Below are 15,267 nucleotides of genomic sequence, written 5' to 3'. Positions count from 1 at the left end.
CATGTTGTTGCTGGGCTCAGAGGTCAAAATGCAACGCAGATTCAACCAGACCCTGATGCCTGCAGGGCATTAACCTTGAGTTTACGGTTAAAGCAGAACTACATGGCTGGGAGAGGTGCTGGCAGGATTTTAGTACATGATGGTTGTTGTGAGAAAACGGATCAATATGTTGTTTTAATCTCCAAATACTGCAAAATGCATATGGTTGGAAGGAAAACAGGAAGATGCACTGAATGTATTTTATTGCAATAAACTGACAATAGCAAAGTGCCTTTTTCATGGTCACGATGGCAACTATTTATAACAAATGGAAAAATCAAACCATGGTCATATAAAAATACATCACTGAAAATAAAGCATCACTGGCTGAACTGAAAACATCACCACAAACTATTTTACACCTAAATCTGGAGCCAGCACACAGCCAATACATGCAGCCCTCGAAACGCAGCTACAACACTGTCAGAACATTCGGAGGAATCTTGGGAGGCAGCTAGGGATGGTATTAATATTATTAGTAGAAAAGGAAAGAAAAACACCATTCAGAGTTTGACTGTACACCTCCAGTCATGGCGGCGGCAATGTGACATCACACACCACACGCAACCTGCACCTCCTGACTCAAGTCTAGAAAGATGAAATGAATTTTGCATGAATTTAGTGTGGGATTATGTGATTTACACACTGAAGCTGAAGCAGCTGTTCAGTGGCACCATTTATACAACTTGCATCTCTGGGAATGTTCAAGATTTATAAAAGACAATCATTCAGCCAACAAACACTCTCCTGCAGTTTTTTTTTCCTTTTTTTTTCTTTGCTTATGAAAAACTGAAATCATCTTCCTATTAGAATTTACTGCCAATGCAAATGCAAGTCAATAGCATATGCAGCCATTACTGTCAAATCACACGAGAGCTTTCCAACAGCTCCATCAATTATTTCTGGTGATGCTGGGGCCAGGAAAAGCACAGAATGGCTTTCCTGCAGTTTTGATATACAGTATACATTTATACGTTGACTTGCACTGGCATCACATCAAAAAGCAACAGGAGGCTAAAGAGTGTCTATAATGGAAAAAGAGAGGTAGTCCACACACTGAAAATTGTGATTCAATGAGGCAACATTTCGACCACTGAGGTCTTTGTTAAGCAAACACCCATGTGTAAGAAAAACAGGTGATATATACAAAGGAAACGACAGCTCCAATGAGATCAAAATATTGTCACAAACTCATTTTCCTCATGCACAATCACAGTATTGTACATATGTCTGTCATTGTACATGTGTAAAAAAATGTATTTATACAGTTTCTATGTATTTATACCCTGCATATGCTATTAGCAAGCCTTAGTGTAGTTGCCACTTGAGTTTATGCATATAGTGGATAATATTCCTTATATGTATCATGTGCTCTTGTAACAGTAGTTGGAGATGTCATTTTCTGTTTTTCTCTGGATGTTTGCCTGACAAAGACTTTGATGGTTGAAATGTTGCCTCATTAATAGGGTGGGTATTGTTGAAAAATGACAATACCAGTACCTTTAACATGGCAGAGATACAAATTAAGTACTTCATTTCATAGCAGTCATGTGAATGGAAACATTCAGTAGCGTAAAACACTACCAAACACCACAGGTGTGTAGTATAGCCATACTTTGGAACAGTGGTTCCGATCTGGTCCAGCCACAGGGTCGAGATTTCTCCTTAGTCATTAATTCAAGGTCCACACAGTTTAATATATTCAGTGTCATACTTGAGTTTGGCCGTGCCGTCGAGCTAGTGTCCTGTCTCTGTAGCTGTCCGTTAGTCACTCGCTCTACAACAGGAAAGGGCACTTTGAAATAAAAACCGTATGCCGGAAATTCACTGTACTACTTCTTGTGTTGTTTAAGAATCTTGACACATTCACGAGTCACTTGTGGTCCATTCAGAATGGACCCACGACAAACTTTTGGACCACGACCCACCAGTTGGGAACCACTGCTTTAGAATAGGCTCGGCGGTCGACGCACAGTGCATGCTGGTTAGTTTTGTGCCCGACTTCATCCCGACTTGCTCTGACGTATTACAAAAGTGGACGGCGATAAAACCGCGAGAGCAAGGCGGCCGCAGTTTTTACAGCCAGGCGCTGCAGTTGCTCTCCACCGACTGCACCCCCTGGCTCTCACCTGATCTAACAGCTGATTGGTTTAGATGTTGACTCAACAATATGACGTTTTGGATAAACTATTCATTTTTGTTAGAGATTAAGACTGTATTTGTCTAATTTGAAGGTTTATTTTAATAAATTAATCTATCATAATTAAAACAACTGGAGACTGAAAACAAACTGATATATGGGTTTGATCACTTTTTTTAATGAATTGACATCATTCCAGACAGGATGTGAGTGTGTCTGTGACTTTCTGTACAGACTGAAGGCTGCTGGAAACTGTCAGGAAACTGTCCGACTTCACTGCAGCTTTTTGTCACCGCCCCCTGCTGCGGCCGCCTGCTCTTGTCTACTTTTCAGGCGAGGCGCAGTTCATCTCGAACAAGCCTAAAGTTTAGGTGGCACCACAGATCCCCTTTTCCACCAAGTTAACTCTGCTTCTTGAAACCTTGGAGCTACCTAGTGAGCCAGCTCACGTTTCCACCTGTTTTAAATAGAACTACTGTAATCAAGCATGCGTCATCAACAGAGGGTGTCGCACAATGCACAAGGGAAGTTAACAGTAGTAGCAAGATAGCAGATCGCACCTGCCATCTGTCAACCAGTGAGCTATTACAAATATTTGTTTTTATCTAAAAAACAGGCAGGGACCAGCTATTAATAAAACCACTGCATTATTTTTTATTCTGATGATTTCTTACTTAATGTCTCTATTGTTGCCTTCTCCAACCTCTCTTCCCAATCTATATAATATGACACTGATGTCATCATGGTTAGCACCTCAGATCAAGGAAAACCTTCTTATTTTGGTTTCAACTGGGATCCAACTCTGCAAGTTCTGAACCAATTAATTTTTGGTCAAAATGCTCCGAACGGCTCAAAATCAGGTGTGGGTACTGGAACACAACCTGTTCCATGTTGGTGGAGAAGGGGTTGTAGCTGCAGCAGTGGGCCGATCACATGTCATATTAAATCGAAGAACGTTTTTTCTAGATCTGGGTACAAAAAACAATTGAATGCAGTTCTCATTTGATTGGATGAGTTTCAGTACGACTTGATATTGGTGCATTTCAGTAGATACCTTCAAGTTATCAAGCACAGACACCCAGTTCAGCTCATGAACTATTTGGAAGGTTACAATATCAAGTGTGTGTACTACTTGTCTTTTTCCATTGTGTGCTGCTTTTGTCTGGCACCTTGTTCCCCTTGAAAACACCTGTAAACACATGCTGAATAATGAGTAGACTGGCAGCTAATCAATGGACCTTTTCTTTGAAGACGCTGATTAATCTAGTTGTAGCTGACTTTGCTGCATGTGCATCACATCTAGCTCCTTCCAACTCCCCTGACTTTACAGCACCAGCCCTGTTCCACATGGAATAGGGTGGCCTACTTAAAATGGACTGGTAACCTTGAAAAACAGTGAAGGAAGTTGAAATATCAGACCTCAGTGACTTGTGTCAGTATCAGCTACTGTAAGTACTGTTTCTTTTGGACATAAATCTGTTTAATGAAGTGCTGCATAAAAGCAAAGCATTAAAAAGACAAATATGAGCTATAATATCAAACACAATCTCCACAACACCCATTCTTGAAATAGATTACTTCACAGGTTTCAAAGGGCATCTGGAATTGGCAGTCAAATATCATAGATGACAAGGGACTGGGCTTTGTGTTGACTCTTGGCTCAGGACGTCGGTAGGAGGAGGGGGAGGGGGCACTGCTCTGTCACACAAACACAATGCTCAAAGAGTTCAAAGTTTACAAAACATCAAAATTCCTCCCGCAGTATTGTCATGCAATATACATGTTGACACGATTGAGACAACAATGTCAAGTTTTTCAAGAGTTCTCATGTCCGGTCTGGCAGTGAAAGGGTTAGGCCCAGGTCGGGGTAGAGGATTTCACACCTCTCCTGGCTGTTGCATTCCAGGGAAGGTGACACAGATTCTCAACCCTTCTGCCTTGCATCAGGGGAGCCGAGGATGACGCCTTTCAGCTAGAATCCGTGATTAGAAGACATCTTAACAGTTCGGTTTCAGCTGTCTTTGATCAAACATCCTACCTAGGTGTTACATCACATTTTCACTAAATAAACGCGACTCAAGCAAAAAGCATTAAGTGAATTCGTTTTTGTGACTTGTCGGTTCTGACTACTGTACATGTAGAAGCCACAATAATTTTCATTATAGGTATAGATATACAGTGTTTTGACACTGACCAAACTTGACAATCTGGTATGAAATGCTACAGACTGCAATGCGCAGGACAAATCTAGCATTTCTACATCTACCACATTGCCAACACACAGGCTATTGACATAATCTGCTTGGTGCAGTTGCCTGGCAACACAAGCAGCACAGTTCTTAGAGAATTTCAAAGCAAAAAGAAAAAAAAATCTTACAAAGCTATGCAAAGTAGTAAAAAAACAATAAATAGAAAAATCTTTAAAATAAACACAAAAGTCAAACATTTGTCCCCGCTCATCATTTTGTTTTCTTATAATGTGCAGAGAACATTTGAAGTGTTTTACTACACATCTACACATTAGTAATCTTCAGTGTGGCTCTTAGCAAATCAAAAGTCTTTTTTTTTTTATTCTCATCTGCCTCTTTTGAGCTGATATCTTTTAAAGACTGGACGGAGTGGTCATACTGGGCAACATAAAGAAATGTGCAAGATTTTAATTTCAGTCAATAACCCCCACTGTGTAATTTAAACAGGACAATTCAACTGATTTAACACGAGTGTAAAAATTGCCCTTTTGCCCTCAAGGCCCATAAACCCACAGCAGTAGGTAAGCAGACATATTTACAATCTGCTTCAAAACCAATCAGCTTCGCGACTCTCTTTAAAACTTCAAACATCAGCTGCGGAGAGCAGCGTGGAAATAAGGAGGTCTTGGCACTGAAAAAAAAAATCCTTTATGTGAGAGTACATATATCCTCAGCAGGAGAGCGCTGTTCATTTACTCCCCATCATCACCGACATTCCTCCGTCTCCTTCTCCCCGTCTCTTTTTCGGAGGATAGAGGCAAAGAGCGGAGCAGTCTCTCGCTAAGGCCAGAGTGTCTGGCAGTGTTTAAGTGGTGCATGAGGACCTGTTTCTGTCTGCCAAGGCAAATTCATTGTGGAGGCAGGTGGGCCAACACACATACACACATCCTCACTTAGGACACAGACTTGTGTGTCCTTGCCTTTGTCTCTATGCAGGCTGGCAACCAAGTCATCAGCTACGGAGTCAGTGGGCGCAGAGAATCACTATGGCAACCAACATAGTGGGCCAGGCTGTGGCTGCTCTTGGATCAGTGCGGAGACTTTTTTGGCATCCACTGAGTGCCGGAGTCGGTTATAGAGTTCCTTCTCTTAAATGTTCTTCCCGGATTGGCCGATGATCTCATGTGCGCAGTATTTTTTTTTTACTTTTTTTTTGAAAAATAGACAGATATTCAGAGTAATAAAAATCAAAATGCAGCTATGAGTTTCACAGAAAACAAAAAAAAACGAGAGAGGCTTGTGATACTCTCTTGTCCTTCAATTCGCACTTGCACAATTGACCATGCTGACATGGCACACCCATACTAGTCCCCACACGCAAGCACACACACACGCTTGCACACATACATACATACATACATACATACATACATACATACAGTTGTTAACATAAAACAGGCAGCCACCAGGGTAGGGGTTTTTAAACTGATCAACTGATTGACTAACTCAACACAGCAGTGAACGACAGTAAGGTCTGAAGGTGGAGTCCAGATCTGCTCCCTGGCATTGTGTTGGCTGGATTCGCGATGCGCGTGAGTCAGGAGGGGGGAGCACCCTCGCTTAGTCGACAGAGCCGGGGTGTAGGCTGAGCGCAGGCGGGTCCAGACAGGTGGGAGAGTAACTGAGGTGAGGTTCTTTAATCCACAGGAGGGGGGCGCCGTTTTTACCTTCTTGGCTCTTGCTGTTGTTGCGGCTCTTGTAGCGCACCAGCAGCACGGCGATGAGGAGGATGCCAAAGATGGGGAAGGGGTAAAAGAAGACGAAGTAGAAGAGAGAGTCGTTGGAGCACACCACGGACTGGAGAGTGGACACTGTTGACAGAGAAAGTACAAATCAAACTTTTCGTTAAGTCCTGAAGAAACTAATCTCTGCAAATCCTGAAAAAACTACAGACTGAAATGGACTTTGAAATTGTATTCTGATTTCATGACTCATTTAGCATGCTGAATGTACCTCTTACTGTTATAAATGATTTTCATCCAGTTGTTGACACTGGCGAATGAATCTATTTGACTGCTTTACATCCAAGCACAGCTTTTGACACCATTAATCACTCAGCTTTAATGCTTAACAGTGGGTGGCCATCTCGGCTCGGCTTTTAACTGAGCTTGTTCCTATCTTTAAAATAAATGCTGCCAGTGGGGAAGCCAGATCATCCACAGATGACATATAGAGTACCTGAGAGCTCCTTAATTGGCCCATAATATTCTCTAGTTACATATACTGTAACACAGAGGACCTATTATGATTGGGCAATATGGCACTATATATTGTGAGATGAAAGATCCAAAGAAGCAGCAGTTAATTAAATCTTGTGCTATCTGTGAAGAAGCTCCCTGGTCTTAAATTGCCAGTGTAATAATAGGAAACAGCCATTGATACAAGTACGGTTTTGTCACCGTGTTCATTTCCACCTGCATTCAGAGGAGCTTAAAGGATTTAGTTAATTAAGGACTTACCTTGTTGCATTACATTGACAATTGTGAACCCAGAGTTGTTGGTGGCCAGGCGGTACCACGCATTGCGGGGGTTGAGCAGCCACTCCTCCACATGGCAGTAGTATCGGCCGGCGTCTGATGGCCGTGCTCCTTGTATGGTCAGGCTGTACTGGTCAGAGGTCATCCTCTCAAACTGCAGGCGGGAATTAGGCCCCGGCTCTTCTCTGGGGCTGCAGTTTCCGTTTCCAAAAACAGCGTCGTGGCCGATGGAGAACACGCACTCTCTCTCCTCCTCGCCCAACTGTTCCTCGTCGTCTTCATCGTCGGAGCGCTCCACATACCAGGACACGGAGAAGCGGGAGTCTCGGGACGACTGGGAGGGAATGCTACAGCCCAGTCGGATAGAGGCGGACTCTTCCACTGTCATGTTTGACTCTGATTCCTCCACCTGCAGTCGAACCTCTGCGGAGGCAGGAAGAAAGAGAAGGAGAAACAAATGAGGAGAAAAAGTGGAGATGTATTAAAATGCACAGTATTTGTTGGGCCTAGCAACAGAGCCTCAAATCACAAATTACAATAGGTAGGTCTATATTGCAATCATAGGTTGCAATAATGAGGCTCTTATTCCAGTGAGCTATGCACGAAGTTAAGCATTGTAGCAAAAAAATGTAGCATGGAATATGCACTGGAATACCTTTGTGTTTACACATAGAGTAGACACACAGCAGTAAAATTATCGGCCCGTCTATAGCAGGTGTGATACATGTACAGATGCTGGCACTCTGCTGAGCGAGCCGTCAGATGGCTGACCACAGCCACTTCTCCCATGTTACCAGCATCAAACCTTTTGGTACAGAGCCTTTATCCAGCATGGCTACAAACAACCTCTCTCTAGAGCCATGTTTTATAATGTATAAAAGCCATACATTTTTAAACACACTTCCGCAGCATTTGCAAATAGCCAAACTGCTAGTGCATGCTAAGTTAACTCGCTCATTAGACCTTCCCGCCATCAACCAGTCCCCCAGGAAAGCTGCTCAGCCTTGCAGCAAATTTTTCCCAGTGGCCACTCGCTGCATTGCATTAAAAATAAAATAAAAAAATAAAAAATCCCCTGTGGCCCAAAAAGCATTTTCCCCATGGACCGCCACTGTAAGGGAGATCTCTCTATTTTGAAATTTGATCCACGGAGACTTTAGGCAAAACTTGTAAGACTTTCGTCAAGCCAAGAAAAATGATTGATGAGCTGAGTGGGAACTCGCATGTGGGGCCAGCGGGAGAAACACTACTTCACATATTCAGTGGGCCTCATTCCGCAGAAGTAAACCGACAAGCTAAAACTTTTTTGGCGTATGCTCCAGGCGAGCAAGTCCATTGGAATGAATAGGTGCCATCTTGGTGTCCGGTATCTAGTTATTATTAAAATCTATGCCACCCACTGGCTGCATACGCCAATGTATATCACGTGATACGAGAAATGCAGCACTAGAATTTTAAATTAGTAATACAATGAATTTATTTTGTATAACGTTGGAAGTGTTTTAGGATTTTTATGAACATCTTTAAATATTTTCTTAATTTCATAACTTTTCCAGGAATTTTATGACTGTGGGAATCCTGTTGCTGCAGCTTTTTTCTGTTTGAGCTAGTCAAGATGATTCATCAATTCATGGATAAATGGATCAGAGCAAAATTAATTAACTATCTAGTTCAATGATTGACTACTCGTTAAAGTCCTTTTGTCAAGCAAAAACATTTGCTGCTTAAAACTTCTAAAATGTGAGGTCTTCCTACGTTTTTTTGACTTGTATGATAAACATCTGAACATCTCTGTGTTTTGGACTGTTGATCAGACTAAACAAGTGATTTCAAGATGTCAACTTGGCCTCTGGGAAATTGTGGAAGGCATTTCAGCTTCAATTTAACACTACAAAACGGCAAATAGTTCTGCAAACAGGGACACCAAACTTTTCAATATGTGCCAACAAAAGATAAAAATAAATAAATCCCACAGTGCTGCCCACAGCTATCACCGGTCTTTCAGCTTTCCAGCAAGGTTAGATCCCACCCCACGGCTAACGTGTCTGTCTGTCTGTCTGTCTGTCTGTCTGTCTATCTGTCTGTATGGGTATGCTACAACCCTTCAGGGCTGGTACAATGACCCAGTTTTACTGCAGCTAAAAAAAAAGATGGCAGTGGAGACCTGGCTTGCTTGGGCCCCTCTCACACACAGTTTGGAATGGTCTCCTTGTTAAAGCAAAACGGGAAGCAGAAAGGACAGCAGGAGAGCAGAAAAAACAGGCAAATGCTGGCACTCATCTCCCATCATCTCTCCTCCCGACAGACTGATTTCTGGATGGCTTCCTGAGTGAATGCATTTTTTAGCACCTTAATGAATATCCATGGTGTTTATACAGCATATTCTGTTTGTCGTATGTAGATCTGTATGTATAATTTAGAAACCTATATGGTTATGTATAACCTTGTACCTACCTTCCTCAGTAAATGTTAAATATTAACCAGCCACTGATGAGTTTCCACAAACAACCATATGTTAACTTTTAGCTGAAAATAAAGCATGAAAGAAATCAGAGCCTTACACAATAAAAAGCCTCATATAAGGTGCACATATTCCCAGATCTCTGCATTTGTATGGGCGCTGTAGCTCGATTAATTGTTAGAGCAGCGTCAGCTCCTTCGTCGAGATAAAACACAAGCCTTCTCCTTGCCCCGCTGGCTCGTGACCAGACGTTTTGATCCTCACGTTTTAGTTGGACAGATGCCATATCAGGGATTTCACTCTGCATTATAAACAGCGCACCTGGCGGATGAGACGTCTGAGAAAAGTCACCTTCAGCTGGTGTGTGGAATAGATACACACAAAAAAGGGTATGTCAAGGATGGGTTCATTGGGTTGTTATTATTTATTTGCATTCAGGGGGGCATGGAGTTTGATTGTAAAGGAGGGGAAACAAGTTTATGGTAAGAGAATGTGGGCCAAGGGAATATTCAATCAAGGACAGGAAAGGAAATGAGATGTGTGTGAGTGTACTTAAGATTACTATCATTTAGTAAGATGTCAGGGCTTGGGTGGCAGTCAGTACATCATGGGTGTGAGCGCTCTGGAAGTTTTTGAGTACTGGACAAGAGGATTATGTTCTCCGTCTGAGCCAGGCTCTTCCCTCTGGCGTGGCATATGACAGCTGGCATGACTTCAACCCATTTTTTACCACCTGAGCTCTGCCCAGGGCAGGTGTAAGGTCATCAGAGCGAGACGGCCTTGAGGCCTTGAGCAGAGCATGTGGGAGTGAGAGGCAAGGCGAGGGCAGAGCAATATGAAATGGGGTGGGTCAGGGGGATGTTTAACAATGGTCAACCGCTCTAAAGCAGGACAGCATGTGGGGCTAAAGTGACAGCTGCTGCTTCCCTGCAGTGGGAATAAATAAGCATTTTGCTGAAGACAACAGCAGCTCAGACCGCTTGCTCACCTGGCTGTCTGACCAGAACCTGCGTGAACCCCGATGACTCCCGGGAGAGGCGATACCAGGCTCCATCTGGGTCACTCAGCCACTCTTCCACCAGGCAGTAGTATGTCCCAGAATCGCTGTTCTCTGCCCTGTTCAGCGTCAGCACGTAGAGACGGGGTGACAGCCTCTCAGCTTGCACTCGGCGTCGCAATCTCTCCTCGTCTGCGTAGGCGCCATATTCAAAGGCCCCCGTGCGTTCGATTCTCAGCAGGAGCTCATCAGCTTCTGACCCGGACGCGCGCCTAACATACCACAGCACAGCGTGCTGGGAGTCCTGGCTGGTCTGGGAGCTGATGGAGCAATTGATCCTGACACGACTGTCCTCCAGGTACACCTGAGACTGGTTGGTCTTTTGCACTCGCAGCTTGCTCTCTGCAAAAGAATTAGAAAAGAGAGAGGGGGTTCATGAGGGAAGGAAAAAGAGCAGACAGTCATTCCTTTGGGTGCAGGAGAATGTGAGCACTGGTGACAGGTACACAATGCAATTTCTGTTTTGTGACAGACGACCTGTAGCTGGGTTTATTTCTGGTGCCAGCAGGGCAAGAAAAGATAGTAGTGCGTGGGTGGGTGAAGCAGGTGACAAAGAGAAAGAAAGAAATACGAGGGAAGGGGAAAGGAGGAGGAAATGTCAGGCAAATCAAAGCTGAGGGGATGGGAGGTCTGTTGGTATCAAAGTAGAAATGTAAGATAAGATGCAGAACAGCAGAAGAGACGGGGGTGAAGGAGAAAGGGGGGTGGATTGGGAAGCTGGGCTATGGATATTATTAGGTAACACACAAGACAAAAGCGGGGCAGGGGGTCTGACAGTCTGCCAAAAGTAGGAGGAAGGAGAAAGAAGAAGGAACGCATTTATAAAAAGTCAAACCGGGATGGGAAGAGAGCAGATAGGAGAGGGAGGAGATGATAGAGAGGTGTGACTGAGATGTCACGAAGGAGCTGAGGCTGCCCTGAGTGCTGTGACAGGATTGGTTACAGTGACATCGGTTGTGGGATAGGATTAGCTGCAGGTACATCAGGTGTGACCGTGGCCAGGGCCCCGCTGTCAAATGCTTGGGGGGAGGATTAGTTCGGCACAGAGCATGTAGAAAATACACACTCACACACACACATAGCCCTAACATGAGATGTATAAAAACATAGGATCACAAAGCAAAAAAGAATTCACAACATACAACTCTCGAGCATGACATGAGTATATATTTTTTCATGAATAGTTAAGATTGGTCTCCAACAGTCATAATCTCAGGGGTATTTACCTGCACTCAAACAAACACCACGCCGCTTGAATAAATGTCAAACAATTCCACACGCGTGCATTCCTAGAGGGCATCTCTATCAGCAACATTAACAATCTTTGACCTGAACAATAACAATTTGATTGGTAACACTTTCCAGCTTTGGCACACTGACAGCGAACCAAGAGTTGTTTGTTGGCAGAGCCCAATTTGGGGAAACAAATTCCCTTAATTGATCTCAGCGGCAGACGAGCAACTGCAGAATGTCATTTTGCCACCCTCTTCCCACCAAAATGAGGGAGGAATGCCTATTTTCGGATCAGAGCGCTGCGGTGGTTTGTGAATGCAAACAACAACCAATAAATACGAAGACTCAAATGCGGATTTTAATGCAATTTATTCTTTCTAAATTAGCAAAAAGTGAACATACTTTAGAAATTTCAAGATCCAAAAGCTTTCACCTGTTTCTAATCACATTTTCACCAATGTGGAGATGTGAATGCATAAACTACTACCACTACTGCTATTATTATAAGTCATAGTTCTACTATTATTACACATGTATGATTATTATTAGATACTTATGCACATGAATAAATACATATATTGTTATTAGTCATATTTCTATTATTGTCATAGTTAGGGCGAGGACCTCATTGAGATTTTTATTCCTCTTCCTCCAAATGAATCACATTTTTGAGGGGCTTAACATGCTCAAAAACTCATGAAACTTTGCACACACATCACATCTGGTGAAAAATTTGACATTTGGGGGTCTTGTGCTCGGCTGCCAAAAAATGGCTCAGTAGTGCCCCCTATAAAATTTCAACGAAGCAGCCCCCGAAGCTGGGTTCGCCGACATGTACGAAACTCAGTAGGCACATGCAAGACCCTGAGACGTACAAAAAAGTCTCTTGGAGCCATACTCTAAACCCAACAGGAAGTCAGCCATTTTGAATGTACTGTGCAATTTTTGTGCATTTTTGGCCATTTCCAAGGGTCGTACTTTAACAAACACCTCCGACAGATTTGATCCAATTGGCTTGAAATCTTGTCTGTACCATCTTAAGACCTTGTACATAAAAAGTTGATTAAAGCTTGAGTTTTTGTCAAACCGTGTGACCGTGGAGAGGTGTCAAATTTCCATGTTTTGCCACCAAAGAGGAAGTGGTTTGTAACTCCAGCATTCATGGTCCAATCTGCCCCAAACTTCACTTGTTTCATAAGGCTCCAGGCCTGAAGCAAACTACATGCACATTAGGTGTCATGGTGATTGCGTCACCTACTGGCACCAGGAAGTAAGACTTTTCAGACAGTTGTGTTTTTTTTATTTACAGCAACATGACGTATAATTACTGTTTTCACCACTACCACATGTGAACACAGAAATTAGTACAAAATGTGGAATAAGTCATTCTAACACCTACACTCTATGAAGGATATACCATCTCACTCCTGCATGCAGGGTCTGACTTTCACAGAAATGAACAGTGGCATCAGCCAGCATCCTGCTAGCACCCTCAAGTTGTGTGAAGGTGCGAGGGCCCAATCATTGCTGCTTGCAGCTTTAATTGTAATTGTTATAATTGCTGTGCATGTCTCACTCTTTCTCCCTCTCTCTGTCTTTCTTATGTATCATTTTGCCATATGAATCATCTGTATTGTACTTTAATTATGTTAATCTGTTCTGTACACAACATCTATTGCACATCTGTCCGCCCTGGAAGAGGGATCCCTCCTCAGTTGCTGTTCCTGAGGTTTCGTCCATTTTATTCCCTGTTAAATGGTGTTTTTGGGGGAATTTTTCCTTATCCGCTGTCAAGGTCCAAGGACAGAGGGATGTCATATGTTGTAAAGCCCTCTGAAGCAAATTGTGATTCGTGATATGGTGCTATATGAAAAAATGAATTGAAATAAATAAATCGAATTGAATATATTTGGGCAAGCTTCTTGTTCTGTTGCAGTTTAGACGACAATGGCTTCTTTTGTCAAATGAAAAAGGGTTTTTGTAGTAAAAATGTGTCTATATTCCACATTGTAAGGTATAAAAAAAAAAAGTATTTTCTTGGCACTGGAACAAAAACTCAGTTACTGTATTGGCACAACACATTTCAAACAATATCAAGCCTTGATGGGGAATATGTATTTGTAAAAATTGTTTTTTGATAGATTTACTGACACGAATATGACCCAATATAAAACCCTACATTTAATTTTTCTCTCTACGCTTCTCCTGCATTCCGCATCTCCAATTTCATGTCCCCTCTCAGCTCACGATAAGCTTTGCTATGACTGACTGACTGATTGACTGCCTAGGGTCACAGCCATCTGCCCTGAAAACCTCACCCTCACAGATTGCTGTGCGTGCTCAAATGATCACTGTTGGTGATTCTGCACAGTTGCTCTATACATACAGTACGTACACATTCGGTTGAAATCAAAGGATGCATGGCTGCAAGGCACCACTGGACCACCCTGTTGTGCCACGGCATTTCAAGCTAGCATTTGAAATGAGTCATTATCATTGCCTGGGTACCCACTAGAGACTTGGTAGGAAGCCTGACAATCTCCCCATCCGGAATTACTGCCGAGCCCTGCGGAATCCTGGCAATCTTTTTTTTTTTTCTGTGCAGGAGAATTACCTCCGAACCTCCTGAAGTGGAACCATGCAGGATTGGATTGGCACAGGACAAAGCAATTCTCTGCCGCTCACCATTTGAAGTTTGAATCTGCAGCCAGGAGAAAAACTGGGGGCTGAAAGCCTGTTGCCTTACATCAGTGTTTACAGAAATGCCTTTTCAAAGCTAAAATAGGCTAATTATTCAAGCCCTATTAGGTAGCATCATGAGCTATTACAAGTTATCATAACTTAGCACTGACTCAAGCAGAGACAGACGGACAAATAAAATCGAAGCGCACTGGGGTGGAAGAGAAATAACAGGAAGATAAATATGGTCTGTCTATGTCCCAAAACAACCTTAAAGTCTCCACTCCATCCTGAATCCTTTCGCTGTGCAATGCTCCAGTAAGAGAACAGCGGCTTCACAGACCAGCCTGTCACATCCTCTGACACGTGTCCCTTCCCTCTGAGAGTGAGGTTTCTTCCTTCAGCTACAGCACAGCCATCTTTCCCAGTTACATCAATGCATCTGCTGACACAAGCTGCAGAAAAAAATCTATATGATGTATATAATTTTGTATGTGAGGCACTGATGAGGGCAGATTGAGGGAAGAAGACCCAGCGTAGGGAGCCACTTCAATCATATGTCATTCACAAGCCTGCTCATCATATATGTGCATTCCTTCAGCAGCAGGAGTAGTGCTGTGTTGTTGTCTGTCAGAGAGGCTGTCAATAACTATTTTAAGTGTGATTACATGTTCTCTGCTACTGTATTTCATTAATGAGCCTCAAGGGTGCATCCACAAAGTAAGACAAATCCGTAATTGGAATCACTTGTTCTCACTGATTTGCATTAGTTCATGTGCCAGACAAACCTGGCCTCGGATAGGATCAAAGTGCATTTTATATCTGCAGCCTTCAATCTCTCTTTTTTATGATGGCCAGTTCATTTTCTCCACAGGAAAAAAAAAACAGCAAAGTTGTGTCGCTGTGTAATCAAGAAGAAGAGAAAAACTCAT

General features: G+C 42.9%; 1 protein-coding gene across 1 annotated transcript in view; it reads right to left on the bottom strand.

Annotated features, from left to right (window-relative positions):
• Positions 1–225: 225 nt before the first annotated feature.
• igsf3 (immunoglobulin superfamily, member 3) overlaps positions 226–15,267 on the bottom strand; it is a 91,125-nt gene continuing 76,083 nt past the window's right edge. Inside the window, exons 7-9 of the mRNA XM_049595188.1 lie at positions 10,355–10,765; positions 6,888–7,328; positions 226–6,239 (exon numbers count right to left, since the gene is read on the bottom strand). Of these exons, the coding sequence (XP_049451145.1) occupies positions 5,989–6,239; positions 6,888–7,328; positions 10,355–10,765 (1,103 nt within the window). The 3' untranslated portion in view covers positions 226–5,988. The remainder of the gene's footprint in view (positions 6,240–6,887; positions 7,329–10,354; positions 10,766–15,267) is intronic.

Source organism: Epinephelus fuscoguttatus, linkage group LG13 (assembly GCF_011397635.1).
Source record: "Epinephelus fuscoguttatus linkage group LG13, E.fuscoguttatus.final_Chr_v1".
Classification (NCBI taxonomy): Eukaryota; Metazoa; Chordata; class Actinopteri; order Perciformes; family Serranidae; genus Epinephelus; species Epinephelus fuscoguttatus.
Note: the sequence above shows the minus strand (reverse complement) of the source record. Positions and strands in the feature narration are given on the sequence as shown.